This window comes from Anabrus simplex, chromosome 1 (assembly GCF_040414725.1).
Source record: "Anabrus simplex isolate iqAnaSimp1 chromosome 1, ASM4041472v1, whole genome shotgun sequence".
Lineage (NCBI taxonomy): Eukaryota > Metazoa > Arthropoda > Insecta > Orthoptera > Tettigoniidae > Anabrus > Anabrus simplex.
The window spans coordinates 1,405,382,293-1,405,401,370 of NC_090265.1; the positions used below are offsets into that span (position 1 = coordinate 1,405,382,293).

General features: G+C 37.5%; 1 protein-coding gene across 7 annotated transcripts in view; it reads left to right on the top strand.

Moving 5' to 3' along the window:
• Positions 1-19,078, top strand: part of LOC136858371 (zinc finger protein 594) — a 393,129-nt gene that overhangs the window by 108,601 nt on the left and 265,450 nt on the right. For 6 of the 7 annotated variants that reach the window (XM_067137863.2, XM_067137860.2, XM_068225531.1 and 3 more), the window contains one exon: positions 15,823-16,029. The exons of the other annotated variant lie outside the window; for it this stretch is intronic. In XM_067137863.2, the coding sequence (XP_066993964.2) occupies positions 15,823-16,029 (207 nt within the window). The remainder of the gene's footprint in view (positions 1-15,822; positions 16,030-19,078) is intronic. 7 annotated transcript variants of the gene reach the window in all.

Consider the following 19,078-nt stretch of genomic DNA (forward strand, 5'->3'; position numbering starts at 1 on the left):
TTTCCTAACCTGTCACACACCTGATTTTTCCCATGCCTGTTCATGTGAAGACCATGCCTTGTAAAATGATGCATAGATAACCTCTCACTTTCAAAGTTAATTACTATTCTTTCCCTGTTTACAATTTCAGATGCATTAACCAATCCTATCATATGTTTTTTAGCTCTCTCAATAGCAGGATTTAGGTTAGGTATATCATATCTGTGTGGTATAGCATGCAAATTTACATTGGTTTTGTGTGTTAATTTTAGCAAATGACTTATGGCATGGGTCCAGTTCCTCAGTAATTACATTTTCATTTAGGCTCACATCATTTGTTACCCCATTATCACTAGCACATCTATCTCTCCTAATTTTTCTGTCGTACTTTCAGTGTTTTTCACAATTTCTCTTAAAGGTGCATTCGGTTTAATAATACTTTGCACTTCGTTGGGATGTACTACCATATCTGAAGTACTTATTTGATTATTGTTTGCATGAAAGAACTTTACCAAATGAATGGAGAGCTGCTATAGTAGCCCCTGTATATAAAGGAAAGGGTGATAGATATAAAGCTGAAAATTACAGGCCAGTCAGTTTGACAGGCATTGTATGCAAGCTTTGGGAAAGCATTCTTTCTGATTATATTAGACATGTTTGCAAAATTAATAACTGGTTTGAGAGAAGGCAGTTTGGGTTTAGGAAATGTTATTTCTCTGAAGCCCAACTTGTAGAATTCCAGCAACATATAGCAGATATCCTGGATTCAGGAGGTCAATTGGACTGTATCACGATTGACCTGTCTAAGGCATTTGATAGGGTAGATCATGGGAGACTACTGGCAAAAATGAGTGCAATTGGACTAGACAAAAGAGTGACTGAATGGGTGGCTCTGTTTCTAGAAAATAGAACTCAGAGAATTAGAGTAGGTGAAGCTTTATCTGTCTCTGTAAAAATTAAGAGGAGAATTCCTCAAGGCAGTATTGTTGGACCTTTATGTTTTCTTATATATATCAATGATATGTGTAAAGAAGTTGAATCAGAGATAAGGCTTTTTGCAGATGGTGTTATTCTGTACAGAGTAATAAATAAGTTACAAGATTGTGAGCAACTGCAACGTGACCTTGATAATGTTGTGAGATGGACAGTAGGCAATGGTATGATCATAAACGGGGATAAAAGTCAGGCTGTGAGTTTCACAAATAGAAAAAGGAAAAAGGCCTCTCAGTTTTAATTACTGCATTCATGGGGTGAAAGTTCCCTTTGGGGATCATTGTAAATACCTAGGTATTAATATAAGGAAAGATCTTCATTGGGGTAATCACATAAATGGAATGGTACATAAAGGGTACAGATCTCTGCACATGGTTATGAGAGTATTTAGGAGTTGTAGTAAGGATGTAAAGGAGAGAGCATATTTGTCTCTGGTGAGACCCCAACTAGAGTATGGTTCCAGTGTATGGGACCCTTACCAGGATTACTTGATTCAGAAATGGAAAAAATCCAAAGAAAAGCAGCTCGATTTGTTCTGGTCGATTTCCGACAAAAGAGTAGCGTTACAAAAATGTTGCTAAGTTTGGGCTTGGAAGACTTGGGAGAAAGGAGACGAGCTGCTCGACTAAGTGGTATGTCACAAAGAGTCACAATAATTGAAAATCTTCCACCTTTTTGATACTTTTTTATTTGCTTTTTATCAAATTATTATTTGTAAACATTACATGTTTCGTTCTCACTTGGGAACATCTTCAGCTGTTGTTAAGCTTAGGTGAATTGCTAAGTCTCTGAACACGTTATTTGCAAGTACATTGATCCTCGTAAAGACTACTTGAATACAAATTAAATTAAAATGATGTTAAAACAATGTGGGGGTTAATGGGTTAATGAAATGAGACTGGATGATTACATAGTTGGTCAGCTTAAAAACTATATCTATTCATTGGAATAGTTGTTAAAAGTTTCACTTTGTTACAATAAAAATGTCTGTTTGTCTTCCGGTTAAAAGGTTTTAAAATTGATTGGCTTCATGACACTGTTCAAATTGTTGTTGAATGTTTTTTCTTTCACTCCTTCCAGGTAGGCTGTTATTTATTATGAGCTTGCTTAATGTGCCCTAAATTGAGTCTAATGCGGAACTTTGGAGCTGATTGCTGGTCAATTTTTGGGAAGGGAGCTTCGTCTCAATTTCTGAAATGAAATGAAATGAGGCAAATAGGAATTTGTTTTTGTAATGAAAATGTGTCTTTACATAATAACTTAATGTATAAAGTGGATCCTTACCTTACTGTTGTTAGACTCCAATTCTACTGTGACCCTGGAGGGGGAACGTTTGATGCTGCTTTACGTCTAGTATAATAATGGTGTGTGTGTTCCGTTGTTTGCTCCTCTTTTTGGGGAGGCAAGGTTGCGGAGAGGGGAGGAGGTGTGTCGCTTACTGTTACGGCTTCGGCTTTAGAAGGGGTGGGGAGAGGGGATGTACAAAATGGCGGAGGCTCGGTCTTGTTTATCCTTTTACTGTCTGTATTGTTTCTTTTGCCGAAAGTTTCAAGACTTGATAGTATCCCTTCGAATATAGGGTTTCTATTGTCAATTGTATCATTCAGGTTATTGTCCTGATTGCTTTTTTGTTCTAAATAAATATATAGATTTTCTAATGTATTTAGAAGAGCTCCTTTGTTTATTTTACGCAGTATAGTTAAATCCTGCTCTATGGTTGTGAACTGATGTCCGGTTGAACCCCTTGGCCCATCGCGGAAATATTTTATGTCTTTCAGCATTGACATGCTCTAGGTATCTTACAGTAAAACTGCGCCCTGTTTGTCTGACATAAGTTTTATAAAAGTTTAATAAAAATATCTTATATAGCTAAAATCGAATGATATGACACTGTATCACAGGTTATTATATCCTTAAAAGTTCAGTAAGTAAAATGAGTAAGTTCATTATATGCACAATTCTAACTCAATGTTTCGAACCCTTTCGACAAGTCAGGTGTATGTAGATTCCACTGTAAGAACTGTGACAGCACGTATATTGGACAGACAGGTAGATCCTTTAAGATCAGATACACCGAACACGTAAATGCAATTAAATATAAGAGATTTTCTGCAACACGTGAATGGCTATAAACATCAATTCCAAGGTATCAATAACGATATAGATATTATCAATGTAATCAATAAGGGCCTAATACTCGATGTAACTGAACAATGTTTCATCCTACTCGATCAGTACTATAATCCAAACCTTAATCTTAATGACCTATCTGAAAAACCCGCAATTCTGTTTGACACACTTATCTCATTAATTAATAATCTGAAATTACCGAAAAATCAATCAATTCACAAAATAATACATAACACGCTTGCTTATTACCCCCACCGCAGTCCCCGCCCTTCCGATTAATGCCCCTCCTCTAGTGCGACCCCCCCTTCCCCGACCTAACACGCCCTGCCTCTCCCCGCTCTCTCTGACGGCCTTCTGTCTGCCACTTAACTTATCAGTTCCTCTCTTACTCTTCAACCTTCAACTTGGCACTCAAGGTGAGTTTCTATTTACATATAATTCCTCCCCGTTATTTGTTTCATACGTCGTGCTAACACGCGGCTCAATTTCTTCTTTTAGGTTCCATCTTTGGTTTGAGATACTTCCAGAGTTTTACAAGATCCACTCGATAATACTACTCTCTCAAATATCTCATCTGACCTTCTATATTAACTCACAATTCTTAAGTTGCTATTTACAGTCACGAAAAAAACCAAGCCATATAATGAACTTACCCATTTTACTTACTGAACTTTTAGGAATATAATAACCTGTGATACAGTGTAATATCATTAGATTTTAGCTATATAAGATATTTTTATTCAAAATCCACACACTGTTATGTCCAAGTTGAATGCCTCAGATAATTTTAATGAGTACTCATTTATGGGGAACTTTTTTTCACTTGAATGACTGGTTGTAGCTGTTATATTCTGAACACTCTGCTAAATATACTTATCCAGTACTTAACATTATTTTATTAGGAAATGCATTTATTGCACAGCATGGCGTAACTATTCATTATAATGAAAGTTCCAATGAGAAGAACAGCTGTTCTCTCCAGGGAGTATACATCTCTGTGTCGTTACACTGTTGTTACTAGCGCACTTACTGTATTATTTTTTTAAATACACTACAGTCTCCCCCACATAGAAATGTGTTATACACTGAATTTTAAATAAACACTTTGAAGCTGTGAACTTATCAGATAAGGAATAGAGACGAATTTAAAAAAAAGAGGGAGAACAGATAATCTATGGAATTTTGAAAAAGGTACTTCACTTCTCACAGAACAGTCCATCTGAGTTGGTTCACAAAACAAAATCACGGAACCGTACAGGTAGTCGAGTATGTCTTGATGATCTACGGACACGTACATTTGTTGGAACATCGGGATTCTGTCGTGGTGTCACTGCCATGTCTGGGGTTGATGGATTTTCTACTGGAACAGCTAGATCTTGGTGTGGTGATACTGTTAAATCAGAATTAACCGAGACATGGCAATCTGGAGCTTTAGGTACGTCGTATGACTGGGCTGCTTCAAATGTAACTGATTTAGGTTGAATCAGTGTCCCACGCATTTGGTCAATATGGCGTTTCAGTGTCCTTCCTGATTCGTCCAAAATAACTAGGTAGTGTTGCTGACCATACTTCTTTACAACCTTTCCAAATTTCCAAGTGTACTTGTTATTGCAGAAGAAGCACTCCTGGATTCTCTCCCCCACTTGAAACAATCGTCCTGGTTTGGCTACGGATAATGAAGGTTGAGGTCGGATAGGGAAGAAAGCATCAAGGCGAATCCTCATTTTTCCGTTCAGGTATAGCTCTGCTGGTGACTTTCCACATGCAAGGGGTGTAGCACGGTATTGAAACAGAATCTTTTGTATTTTCTCGTATATTGGGACATTATCATCTGAGGCAGAATGAAGACGATTCTTCAATATTTGAACATGTCGTTCTGCTAAGCCATTAGTGGCTGCGTGACCAAGTGCAATGAATTTTTGAAAAATTCCATTTGTTTAACAATAGGTGCGAAATTCATTGCTTTGAAAAATGGCTGCATTATCTGAGACAATGCTTGCTGGAAATCCATGATAAGCAAATATACGGTTTAGCAACACGATTGTGGAGGTACTTGTTGGTGTATTACAAACTATCCACTTCATTCCCGTATCGATAATGTAATCCAATCAATAAATGAAAAAAGGTTCCACCTAATCGATACTTTCTCTTTTTTATTTAGCCTTGGGCTATTTATAAAGACATTAATAACCACAGAACATGTTTCGATTGCTTAGCAGTCATCATCAGCTGTTTTACAGGTAGCTTAGGTAAAAACAGCATAAAATCAATCTCATAATTTACATTAAAACATTAAAAACACGTGTTAGTAGAAAGCCTATAGGTGGGAGAGGGGGGTGGGGGGGAGTGCATTGAGGGTAGTTGTTAGTTGGACATTAAACTTAATATTAAAAACACTTATTGGACTAGAATGTCTTAGGTTCACTGTAAGTCCTGAGAGCTTTTCCAATAAAATCACTTGCTGTTAAAAACTTGGAGATTTTTGGTAAAATGCTCCTGTTGAAATGTTTATGAAGTGTTTGTCTTCTTAAAACGGCTTCTGGTTTTCTTCCCCGTCACTTGTCTCTTATTAAGTGGAAAAGTGTGGCCCACTGTTGAATGAAGTCTAATATTTGGTGTTTAAGAACTTGTTAAGTTAGATCGTCTGTATTACGACCTGTAACCGGCAGAAAAAGATTGCGTCAATTAGTTGTGGTTGCCTAGATCGTCTGTATTACGACCTGTAACCGGCAGAAAAAGATTGCGTCAATTAGTTGTGGTTGCCTAGAAAAGTATTGCCTAGGGAGGCTATTTATTGGAAGATGTGGAAATATAAACTTACCCTTGTCCTGTTTGTATTCTTTACTTCCCGTGCTAGGGGTGTGGGTTTGTGCTGCTGTTCTCGACCTTGTGTTGTAGCGGTGTGCTGTGGTCTGTAAGCTAGCTTGGTTCAGAGGGAGGGGGGGCAGCGAGGGCGTATCGTCATTTGCTGTTTCAGGCGGGGAGGTGGCTTCTGTCAGTGACGTAGCGGCCTCGTGATTGCTAAGTGTGTTCGCTGGGCGTATTTGATTCCTTCCTAGAAACTCCGTGTATCTCAATGTGTGTTCGAATAAGGGGTTTCTCTGCTCATTTATTTCATTTAAGTTCTTGTCCCTGTTAATTGACTTGTCTAGAAATATGTGAATACTTTCTAGACTGTTCATTAGTCTTCCCTTGTTCAGTCTATTAAGAATTACCAGGTCTTGTTTAATATCTGTAAATATATGGCCCGATAACAATAGTTATTCTAAATAAAACTGATTATATTGAGAAAACCGAAACCTTTTTCAATAATAACAAGTTCAAAATCGTAAGTAAAGATCCTACCCCACGGATTCAAAGAAATTTGAAAGGAATACTTAAACAAAATACTTTCCTTCTTAGTGAGCAGAAATCACAAAAGTTAGTAAATATGAACCCGGGACTCCCTACGGCAAGAGCCATGCCCAAGTTGCATAAAAAAGATATACCTATCAGACCAGTAATCAATTTCCGTAAGTGCCCCACATATAAAACATCCCAATACATTCACAGGTTCTTAACACAAAACTATGTTTTCTGTTCTAACACAACTGTAAAAAATTCTAGTGATTTCTGCAAGAAGATTAAGGACTTTAAATTTAAATCCTCTCATGTAACATGCTCATTCGATATAAAAGATATGTATATAATATCCCCATAGAGAAGACGATTAAAATCATAAAAACTAATTTATTAGAACACAAACGGAAAAGCATACCCGAAATAGAAGAGTTTACGGCAATCCTTAAATTCGTACTTAGCCAGAACTACTTTTTATTTAACAAGATATATCAACAAGATGGCCTTCCCATGGGTGCTCCAGCCTCAGGCATACTGGCTGATATATATTTGGATCACCTGAAACATTCTTATATCGTAGACCACATCAAAGGGCTTGATTTGTGGGTACGTTATGTGGATGACACATATGCTGTAATTGACAAGTATCTCAATGATAGTCTAAGTATTTTGCACACTTTGAACACCTTAGATCCTAATATACGGTTTACTGTGGAAGAAGAAAAAAAAACGGTTCGATCAATTTTTTAGACGTTACTACAACAAAAAAAGCAACCAATTTCACTTTGGAATTTATAGAAAACCTACATTCACTCCAACTATGATTCATAACAAATCTCTACACACCGTCTCACAGAAAAAATCCACGTATTACAGCTTTATTAATAGAGCCTTCGAAATCCCGTTAACCAATAAAGAGAGGAATAAAGAACTAGCTTTTATCCGACAACAGGCCCTTATTAATGGTTTTAGTTTAAAAACTATTAACGAGTTAATTACCAAACGTAAACGCAAACTACAAACAAATTTATTAAAACAGTCAGAGCAAACAAAAAAGTATGTGAGGTTCACCTTCAACAACCCTAATATTTATGCAGTTAGTAATTTATTTAAAAAACATGACATCAAGGTAGCGTTCTCAACAAACACCAACACGAGACATAAGTTTTTCAACCATAATATGGTTAATAAGAACAGTGAAGAGTGTTTCCAGGATCCAGGTGTTTATAAATTGATATGACACCAGTGCAGGGTCACATACATCGGACAATCAGGACACAATTTCACAATAAGGTACCAAGAACATGTCAATGCAGAGAAACATAGAAGGTTCTCCGCAATGGGAGTACATATGAGCGAGACGGGCCATAGATTTACAGATATTAAACAAGACCTGGTAATTCTTAATAGACTGAACAAGGGAAGACTAATGAACAGTCTAGAAATTATTCACATATTTCTAGACAAGTCAATTAATAGGGACAAGAACTTAAATGAAATAAATGAGCAGAGAAACCCCTTATTCGAACACATATTGAGATAGATTCACAATTAAGTATTTATTTATTTTCCACCTAGTCGATACAATGATTGCTTAAGGCAATTTTTAATGGTCAAAAGTGGTACATGTTTCGTATATTATCAACATCTTCAGCCACATAACACTGTTTAGATGAAAAATATATAAAATTGACAAAGTAATGCTTTAGAGGAAGTGTTAATTTTAAGGACACTTCCTCTAAAGCATTACTTTGTCAATTTTATATATTTTTCATCTAAACAGTGTTATGTGGCTGAAGATGTTGATAATATACGAAACATGTACCACTTTTGACCATTAAAAATTGCCTTAAGCAATCATTGTATCGACTAGGTGGAAAATAAATAAATACTTAATTGTGAATCTATTGAAGTGCGATACGGACCATGAAGCTGATTTTATGTAACATATTGAGATACACGGAGTTACAATGAAGGAATCAAATACGCCCAGCGAACACACTTAGCAATCACGAGGCCGCTACGTCACTGACAGAAGCCACCTCCCCGCCTGAAACAGCAAATGACGACACGCCCTCGCTGCCCACCCTCCCTCCGAACCAAGTTAGCTTACAGACCACAGCACACCGCTACAACACAAGGTCGAGAACAGCAGAAACAAACCCACACCCGTAGCACGGGAAGTAAAGAATACAAACAGGACAAAGGTAAGTTTATATTTCCACATCTTCCAAAACTAAATAGCCTCCCTAGGCAATACGTTTCTAGGCAACCACAACTAATTGACGCAATCTTTTTCTGCCGGTTACAGGTCGTAATACAGACGATCTAACTTAACAAGTTCTTAAACACCAAATAGTAGAATTCATTCAATAGTGGGCCACACTTTTCCACCTAATAAGAGACAAGTGACGGGGAAGAAAACCAGAAGCCGTTTTAAGAAGACATAAACACTTCATAAACATTTCAACAGGAGCATTTTACCAAAAAATCTCCAAGTTTTTAACAGCAAGTGATTTTATTGGAAAAGCTCTCAGGACTTACAGTGAACCTAAGACATTTTAGTCCAATAAGTGTTTTTAATATTAAGTTTAATGTCCAACCAACAACTGCCCTCAATGCACTCTTTCCCCCCTTCTCCCACCTATATGCTTTCTACTAACACCTGTTTTTAATGTTTTAATGTAAATTATGAGATTGATTTTATGCTATTTTTACCTAAGCTACCTGTAAAACAGCTGATGATGATTGCTAAGCAATCGAAACATGTTCTGTGATTATTAATGTCTTTATAAATAGCCCAAGGCTAAATAAAAAAGAGAAAGTATCGATTAGGTGGAACCTTTTTTCATTTATTGATTGGATTGTTGGTGTATCTCGTAAAATTTGCACTTCTGCCCATTTCGATTTGGCGTCCACACAAATCAGAAAGTTGCAGTTCTCGAAAGGTCCTGCATAATCAATATGCACTCTTTCCCAGTAGGCCTACTCTTTTGGTTCGTCCCATGGATGCACTGGTGATTTGGGTGGATTTGCTCTTGTCAATGCACATGTTTGACATCCTTTTACTAGGCGTTCAATGTCTCGATGAATTCCAGGCCAATAGACGTTGCGACGGGCCAGCTGGTTCATCATGATGCCCAAATGAGTTTCGTGAAGTTCATTTAAAACCTGATCTCTTAGTCTGGAAGGGATAACAACTCTATCGTGTCTAAACAGCACACCATCATTCAGAGTATATTCTGAAACCATCCGTTCATTCTGTAAATTAAAAACACGTTTACTCAGTTCATGATCTTTACGTGTTTTATCCTGGATGGTGCGAAATGTGATTCGTTCGCTTGAAATTTGAAAAATTAGGTGCGTAAATAACTGGTTAACTTCATCTCCAATGGAGATATCTGTTGAAGAATAGACTTGCTGTAGGGAAGCCCGCGATAAACAGTCAACATTTTGGTTCTCTACACCCTTCTTAAATTGAACTGTGTAATCGAATCCCGACAAGAACGAAGCATATCGTAGTAGATGAGCAGATGTCATCTGTGGTAGAGCTTTGTTTTGCTGAAAAATATGAGTTAGGGGTTCTTTGTCGGTTACTAGTGTGAAGTGCCTGCCAAAAACATAGGCGTAAAAGTGGTTGACAGCAAACATTATTGCCAAAGCCTAATCTAGTTGGCTATAGTTCTGTTCTGATACAGTCAGTGATCATGATGCATACTCAATCGGCCTTTCTTCTCCATCAATTAGATGGCTAACAGCAGCGGCAACACCTGTTGGACTTGCATCTGACGTCAGAACTATTGGTAATTTTGGATCATAGGGCATTAAGACCCTATCGCTACACAACTCTGCTTTTAACTTGAGGAATGCGGTTTCACATTCTGAAGTCCATATGTAACGTTGGCATTTGCGGAGCAGGAGCCGTAATGGATATGACATGGTGGAGAAATCTGGTATAAACCTGGAGTAGTATGTGATTAGTTCCCAAAATCTGCATAGTTCATCAACATTTGTAGGATGAGGCATGTCATTAACAGCTCTAACTTTTTCTGGGGACTTACTAATGGTATTATGCTGGATAACATGGCCCAAATATTCAATTTTCTCTTCAAAGAAAGAACACTTAGCTCAGTTGATATGCAGATCAAAGTCAGAAAATCTCTTCACACATAACCGCAAATTGTGTGTGCACTTCTCCAGAGTTGATCTGTGTACGATTAAGTCATCAAAATAGGCTTCTGTTTTTGGAAGTCCCCTGAGGATTTGTGAAATGATTCAGTTAAATTCGGATGGCGCTGTTTTAATTCCGAAACTTAGACGATTCATTCTATATGTTCCAAGATGTGTAGATATAGTCTGGATTGTAGCACTTTCATCATCAACTACCAAGTGTAGAAATGCTTTGAACAAGTCCAATTTACGAAAATATTTGGAATCACGTAGGCTGTTCAACACATTATCAATTTGCCTTATGGGGTAATTTGCAGCAACAAGTTTCTCATTTACACCACATTTGTAATCAACACATATTCTAACTCCTCCATCTGGCTTGGGAATGACGACCAACGGTGACCCCCAATCACTTGATGATACAGGGGATATGACCCCAGCTGCTTCTAGTGAGTCCAGTTCTCTTTCAATTCGTTCACGAAGTGCATAGGGAACATCCCGTTCTCGTGTAAGTACTGATTTAGCTCCTTCACGTAACTGTAACTTTACTTCAAATTTTGGAACACATCCAATTCTCTCTTCAAAAACATCAGGAAATTCATTAATTATGTCATCAACTGAAAAGATAGCATTAACTGGATATGACATGAGTGGAGTTTCCTTGCTAGCATCTATTTCCTTTAATTCAAAACCAAGTCTCCTAATCCACAATCTACCAAGTAATGCTGAGTAGCCCTTATGGACAATATATATATCATCTTGGATTTCCTTGTCTTTATATACAGCTGAGACTGTAACCTTTCCCATAGGTGCGATAATATTGCCTGAATATGAACGAAAGGCAATTCCAGATTGTTGTGAGGGTAAACCTAGATCCAATTCATTAAAAGCATCTTTAGGAAGCAGAGTAAAACATGCACCACCGGGCGAGTTGGCCGTGCGCGTAGAGGCGCGCGGCTGTGAGCTTGCATCCGGGAGATAGTAGGTTCGAATCCCACTATCGGCAGCCCTGAAAATGGTTTTCCGTGGTTTCCCATTTTCACACCAGGCAAATGCTGGGGCTGTACCTTAATTAAGGCCACGGCCGCTTCCTTCCAACTTCTAGGCCTTTCCTATCCCATCGTCGCCATAAGACCTATCTGTGTCGGAGCGATGTAGAGCCCCTAGCAAAAAAAAAAAAAAAAACAACATGCACCAGAGTCAACTTCAAAACACTGTGTCTTATTGTTTAGTGATACAGTAACTATATATTTATCAGAGTCGGGAGTAACTTCAAATAATTCTACAGGTGACGGAGAGAAAGTAGGTTCTGCTTTACTCACACCGTATGAATGATCCTGGGCATCACATGGGATAACTAAAATTGATTTAGTTGAGCTGGAACTATCTGCTTTTGATTTGGAATTTTGCATTAGGCTGGTGATACACACCTTTGCGAGATGACCTTCTCTTCCACAAGATTCACATCTAATATCCTAACTACTAACTCGGCATTCTGACACACGATGATTCGGCTTAACACATCGGAAACAGAGGATATCAATTCCTAATCTTCTGAAATCAGGCCTGATTCTTCCACTAGAGAGAGAATGTTGACAATATCGGATACTTTGATTCGGTGAACGTATGTTGCATGGATGGTCAGGGCTCAATGAATGGTTACTCTTGCTATAACTGGGGCTCAAAGAATGATAACGAAAACTGTGATCCCGTCGAGATCGGTGATCTGAGCCAGCAGTAACCGTATATGTATCGCTGTTGTCGAATTCAGATGCCGATGAAAAGGCTTGTCTGGTAAATTCCCTTCTTTCGATTCTAGATGCTTCCAATAATGTTGCCTTAGCTAGGATTTCATCAAAAGTGGTGATATTAGATTGCAGTAACTGTTTACGTAACAATTGTCTCGTAAACCTCTTATGAACTGGGCTCTTAGAAATACATCTGAAATTGATACTGTACGTTGACATTGGCATTTGACTGTGAATTCACACTCAGCTAAATTGCGTTGAAGAGTTGCGAGAAAATCGGCAATAGACTGTCCCTCTTTCTGATATACATTTAAAAAATAATGCTGAGAAATAATAGCACTTTTCTTGGGAACAAGCATTTGGCTGAACAGTTTAACCAGATCTGTAAATGACTGAGTTCTGATCGATTTTTCTGGGCCTAGAAATGCAGATAGACTGTTGTAATGCACAGAACCTATAGAGACGCATAGGAGCTGTGCTTTCTTTTCCTCTTCTGTGATATTTTTCATTGCTACATAATTCTCAAACCTCTCCATATAGCATGCAAATTTTTCCTTCCTAGAATCAAAATTTTCAAATGGTTGTATGCTTGAACAGTTACCGGAAAGCGAGACTTCTCTTCCTGATTCTCTTTGGAATGTTGTTATAAACTGAGTAAGCAGGGTTTGTTGTTGTCGGTTGAATGCATCTAATAGTTTAGCAAATTGTTCTGAATCCATTCTTCTGAGTATAACCTAATTGTGTCAAAACAGCGGTAAATATTTTCGGTGGTCGATTGATAGTACTGTGCAGGATGTTAGCAATACTTATTTATACTTTTACCTCATCGCCAACTGTTATATTCTGAACACTCTACTAAATATACTTATCTAGTACTTAACATTATTTTATTAGGAAATGCATTTGTTGCACAGCATGGCATAATTATTCATTACAATAAAAGTTCCAATGAGAAGAACAGCTGTTCTCTCCAGAGAGTATACATCTCTGTGTCGTTATGTTGTTGTTACTAGCGCACTCACTGTATTATTTTTTTAAATACACTACAGTAGCAATTAGCTCATTGGCATATCTATACCAATTACAAATGTTTAAAAATTGAATCAAGATGTTCAAAAAGATAAACTAAATTTTATATATACCACAAGAACTGGAAAGTAGTTACCAACCTGCGGACACGTAAACCAAGCTATACAGTGGACTTAGCGTGTTTACTTACTGAACTTTTGTGGATATAATAACCTGTACACAGATGCCATACTATATTTTAGCCATATAAGACATTTATTTAAACTTCACACATTGCTATATCCAAGTTGAATATATTAGATTTTAATTAGTGAACATCTATGAGGAACTTTAAGTAAATAACTGATTCATCAGCCTATTTATAATGACTACAAATGTTAATATTGAAATAAGAACCCAATTTCATATATACCACTATGACTACAAAGTAGTTAATGACCTATATTGTTTTTACAATGTGAAAAATGCTAATTCCACTTTTTACCATACACATATTTTGGTTTACACCTTTCTATATTCAATTTTAATGATAAAAAACCTTTTGTATATATGTAAAATAATTCAGTTAAGCACATACATTTTAAAAAGTATTGATATTAATTTTAAGAAATGTCATGTACTCTTTTTCCAATGTCTTTGTCTTACTTCCTAGGCTGATGATGGCATAATGTTAAAAAGAGAGAGGTTCCACCTATTCAATACAATGATAAACTCTTGCACAAAATTTATGTCACAACATGTTTACAAGTAATTTATTTGGGACCAGTTTCGACACATATCTATGTCATCATCAGCCGACAGAAGAAATATGGCAAGAAGTATACAATTATCGACACACAAAAAACACATTCAAGGGTAACTGTAACACATATAACACTTTCTTGAAGAAGTGACCATTTGGAGTTCATGTAGTTTTTACACTCTTGCTGTGAGTGTTAAAAGAACTGAAGGATACCAGTGAAAAGTACCTAACACTTTTCCATGAAGATAAATTTTGTAAAGATCATAATTAGTGTGACGTTCTTGAGCACTCTTGCTACCAATATGTTAGATCTTGAGGTTAAAAAGGTTCTTGAAGGATGCAGCATAATTTACAATTGTTGCTAGGCAACAATATACTCTAGGAGTTTATATATATATATCACTATCCACCTTTAAAAGTACCAAAGACAAAATCATGCTATTTTTTACCTACCAACAAGTGTATTCCTTGCCTAGCAACAATTGTAAATTATGCTGCATCCTTCAAGAACCTTTTTAACCTCAAGACCTAACATATAGGCAGCAAAAGTGCTCAAAAATGTCACACTGCTTATGATCTCTACAAAATTCATCTTCATGGAAAAGTGTGTCTTTTCACTGGTATACTTCAGTTCTTTTAACACTCACAGCAAGAGTGTAAAACCTACATGAACTCCAAATGTTCACTTCTTCAAGAAAGTGTTATATGTGTTACAGTTATCCTTGAATGTGTTTTTTGTGTGTCGATAATTGTATACTTCTTGGCATATTTGTTCTTTCGGCCGATGATGACATAGACATGTGTCGAAACCGGTCCCAAACAAATTTAACATGTTGTGACGTAAATTTTGTGCAATAGTTTATCATTGTATCGAATAGGTGGAACCTCTTTCTTTTTAACATTGTGATTCTCAGTTAAATACAGATCAATTATGAAGTTTTTAACTTTAAATGATGATGGCATACCTTATTGCCGAAACCGGTCCCATTAAATGAATATGTGATGACTTAATAATTATCACTATTTCTTGTATTGAATAGGTGGATCCCCATACGTAACAATTTTGAATGTGTATTTGTGCAGCGTTTCAGTCCTCTTCCATTACCTTGATTGTCGCTGCTTCATTTACACAGTCCAATCGCAATTCATCACACGCTGTACACTCGCCAACATGTCGTCTGATACCTCGTCCACACAGTGTGTACAAATCCATGTGTTACTAATTACACTATCATTATCTACTGAAATGCATTCCAAATGATACCATCTAGAACAAACAATACTCTGTAGACCATTTTTCAGACGCTTTTTGTTCAAACCACACTTTTTTCCACTCATTTTACAAAAAAAATGAAGGACCAACACACTCCCGTGTACATGTTTCCGCCGCCATTATGTGAGTGAACAGCAAAAGCCTTGCCAGAAAATACATTGACGTTACTATCCAGGGAAAAAAGACCAAAGGGAAGGCTAAAGAAATGCAGGACAGAGACAAATAAGATATGCAGGTGAATGGCCTAAGATGGGATGATGTCCTGGAACAGAATATAAATTACCTAATTGTTTTCAGATAGTGTTTAGTTTTTAATTAGTTTTCTATTATTTTGTGTGTATTTTACTGCTGTATAACAATGTTTGTTGCTATCCCAGTCTTTTTAACAGGTCTAAATTATTCCTATTCCTTCTTTGCAGACACATTTTGATGCACAGCAGAGATGAAACAAATGGTTGGAAGTGCATAGTGTGTGGTGAACAGTTTTTTCAACCAAAATTACTGCTTAAGCATATGACTCAGCATGAACCTGAAGTTAAATGCCATTTATGCAATGAAATATTTTCCAAGCAAAGTTTCTTGAAAGCCCACCTGAAATCACACATATCAGAAGAAGGCAGAAAACGGTATGTGCCTTTAACTTATGTTTTCTTAAATATTCCCTGTTTAAATACTATACTTCAATACTAACTAAGGAAGACATTCAACACTAAATTATTAGTAGACATACTGTGACTTTGTGACATTGTACATGTGAATATTTTGCCAGCCTCATTTACGACATTCTGTGGCCATGGGCCAGAGTTTCCCTCTGTACCTCCTTTCTACACGGCTCGCTGTATACTAACCCCTCTCATTCTTGATTTTCTGCTCTCTGACATCATGTTGATGCAGCGCCAACAAGCTTGTGCATCTGTTGTCCAGATTGTTCACAAACTTTTGATCATCATATGTATTGCAGCTCACCCATATGTATCACTTGCTCCTGCAGGTTTGAGCACTCCATTCCATCTATGAGAGAGCTGGGTCTCCTTGCCATATCATCAGTTAAATTACGAGGTGAGAGAGAGACTACATACTGTTTTTCTTGCTAGAACTATTATTCTGGAATTTGTCCCCACTTCCTGTACCTTAAATTCACAGAACTTTGGTAGCCTGTTGACATATCATGTGGTCCTTGTCACTATATCTTTCATGCCAAGCAACCATGAAAACTGTTGTTATGTGCTCAAGCGACCGTCAGCCTTTTCGCAGCTCCTTCGCTATTACCTGATGTCATGGTATAACATATGCTCAATTTGTTTTTGGAATTGATCTGTTACCATACTACTACAAAAGGTAGTTGGAGGCCGTGGAAATGATACAAATAATAATAATAATAATAATAATAATAATAATAATAATAATAATAATAATAATAATAATAATAATAATAATAATAATAATAATAATAACAACAACAACACCACACTGGAAGAGATCATTTGTAGTGGAGCTCCCTTTTCTTGCGTTCTGTGTAGTGTTAGTGGGTATCAGGGAGTATTTGAGCATTTAATTGGTGTGGTGGTTGTGTGAACGTGTTATCTTAAGAGTCTAGAGCTTGTTTTAATTGATTTGAGGGCATTTTTATTTCATTTTATTGCCCTAAGTGCCTCCATACTGGATTTTGCTTCAGTAGCTCCATAGATAAATTACTAAGAGTGTATTTTAATTGCTAACCTTGCCCTAACAACCACCCACACGCTAAATTTTCTTGGTCTCCATAGATACTACCAACTAGATATATAACTCCACTCTTCGATTGAGGCGTTTCTAAGGCAACAGATCTTTGCCTACTGCTGGGAGCCATCTTGGTGGTCTGTGATAATACAATAATAAACTTAAGAAAAAAACGGTCAACGGCTTCTGAGGCGGATGAAGATGGTTTACATCATCCAACGGCAAGGAAGGTGGAAGAACCACTGTGGAGAAGATTGGTCTCCGTTCTAAGCCTGGGAAGGCAACCAGTCTAAGGGAGAAAATCCTAAATAAACCTACTGGAGCTCACAACCTCGGTAGTAACTCGATCAAGGGGTTTAACCTCTGGTCTCCTAATACAATTTTCAACTAAAGCATGGAGGACAAACTCACTGAAGTAACAACCCCAGGTGGTATCAAATCCACCTCCGCCTTACGCGGTGTTAGTAGGCCTTCAGATTCTGGGGAGCCCACACCAGCATGCTTTGAGGACGAATCGGAGCATCCTGGAACTACTAGCAATAAGATCCGATATAAGGAACAGAACTATTTTGCCACATTGAACATCAGCTCACTACTTAAGCTAGGCAAACTGAAGCATTTAACTGACACTTTTCCTCACCACAAGATACTACTCACAGCAATACAGGAAACCAATTATACAGATGAGCATGCCTTTGATTCGCAGGGGTACTGTATTTTTAAGGGAAAAGTAGGGCGCAGGAGAATGAAGAATGTGCCACTCCTGGGGACTGGGTTCATTGTAAGCCATAGGATACTGGACTCGGTAATTGACTTCAACTCGCCCAATAGTCGAGTATCCCTTCTAACCTTCCGGTGCACAAACAAGATATACACTGCAGTAAATGTTCACGCACCTATCAATGAAGACAATAAACATAACCCTGAAAGTACCGACAAATTTTGGGAAGAACTAGAGGACATCATCAGCAAAGTCCCAGAGTGTCATACAATCATTTTACTTCAGGACTTCAACGCACAGTTAGGGAAAGAGCGCAAATTTAGAGACATTGTGGGAGAATACCCAGCTCACTTACGAACAAATAGAAATGGGGAGCGTCTAGTGGGACTCTGCAAAGCCTTCAACCTGGTATTGAAGTCAATGACCTTTAAGAGACTACCAAAGAAACAGAAGACCTGGACGTCACCCAACAACCTCTTAGGAGAATTTCAGATAGATCATGTTGCCATTGCAAGGAAAGCTCATAGAGAGATCCAGAATGTAAGAGTGTTAAGAGAAGCAAATTTGGACTCCGACCACCACCTCTCCAAAAGAAAGCTGAAATTTCTACCTAGGAACACTAAAAGAACCAAGTCAGTTAAACTTACTAAGTTTGATTTAGAAAAACTTGCAACTTGCAAACAGTTTACAGAGAAAATGGAAAGAATAGAATGCAGATACTGGGATGAATTGAGGGAAAATCTAGTTAAAGTAGCAACAGAGACTGCGCCATTACTAAAACAGAAGAAACATGCCTGGTGGACAGCTAGATGTGAAGAAGTGGTAATGCAGAGGCAGATGGCCTGGTTAAAGTGGAACTCACAGAAGACACAAGACAACAGAGTGAAGTTCTTAGAGCAACGGAAGATAACTGCCAATATCATCAGACAAGTGAAACGGCAATTCACAAAAGACCAATTGACACAGTTGGATGATGACTTCAAGAGGAACAACACCAGAAACTTTTACAGAGGCTTTAAACGGAAGCTTAGTCACTACAGTCCACCCAGTCTCCATTTCCGTGGACCAGATGGGAAGATAGCCTATAATGACTCTGACAATTGCCACCTTCTCGCCAAGTACTTCGAGGATCTCCTTAATTGTGAATCACCTGATACCTTTTTTACTTACCAAGACAACATCAAGCAACCAAACTCGCAACCACCATCCAAAGAAGAAGTAATACAAATCATCCA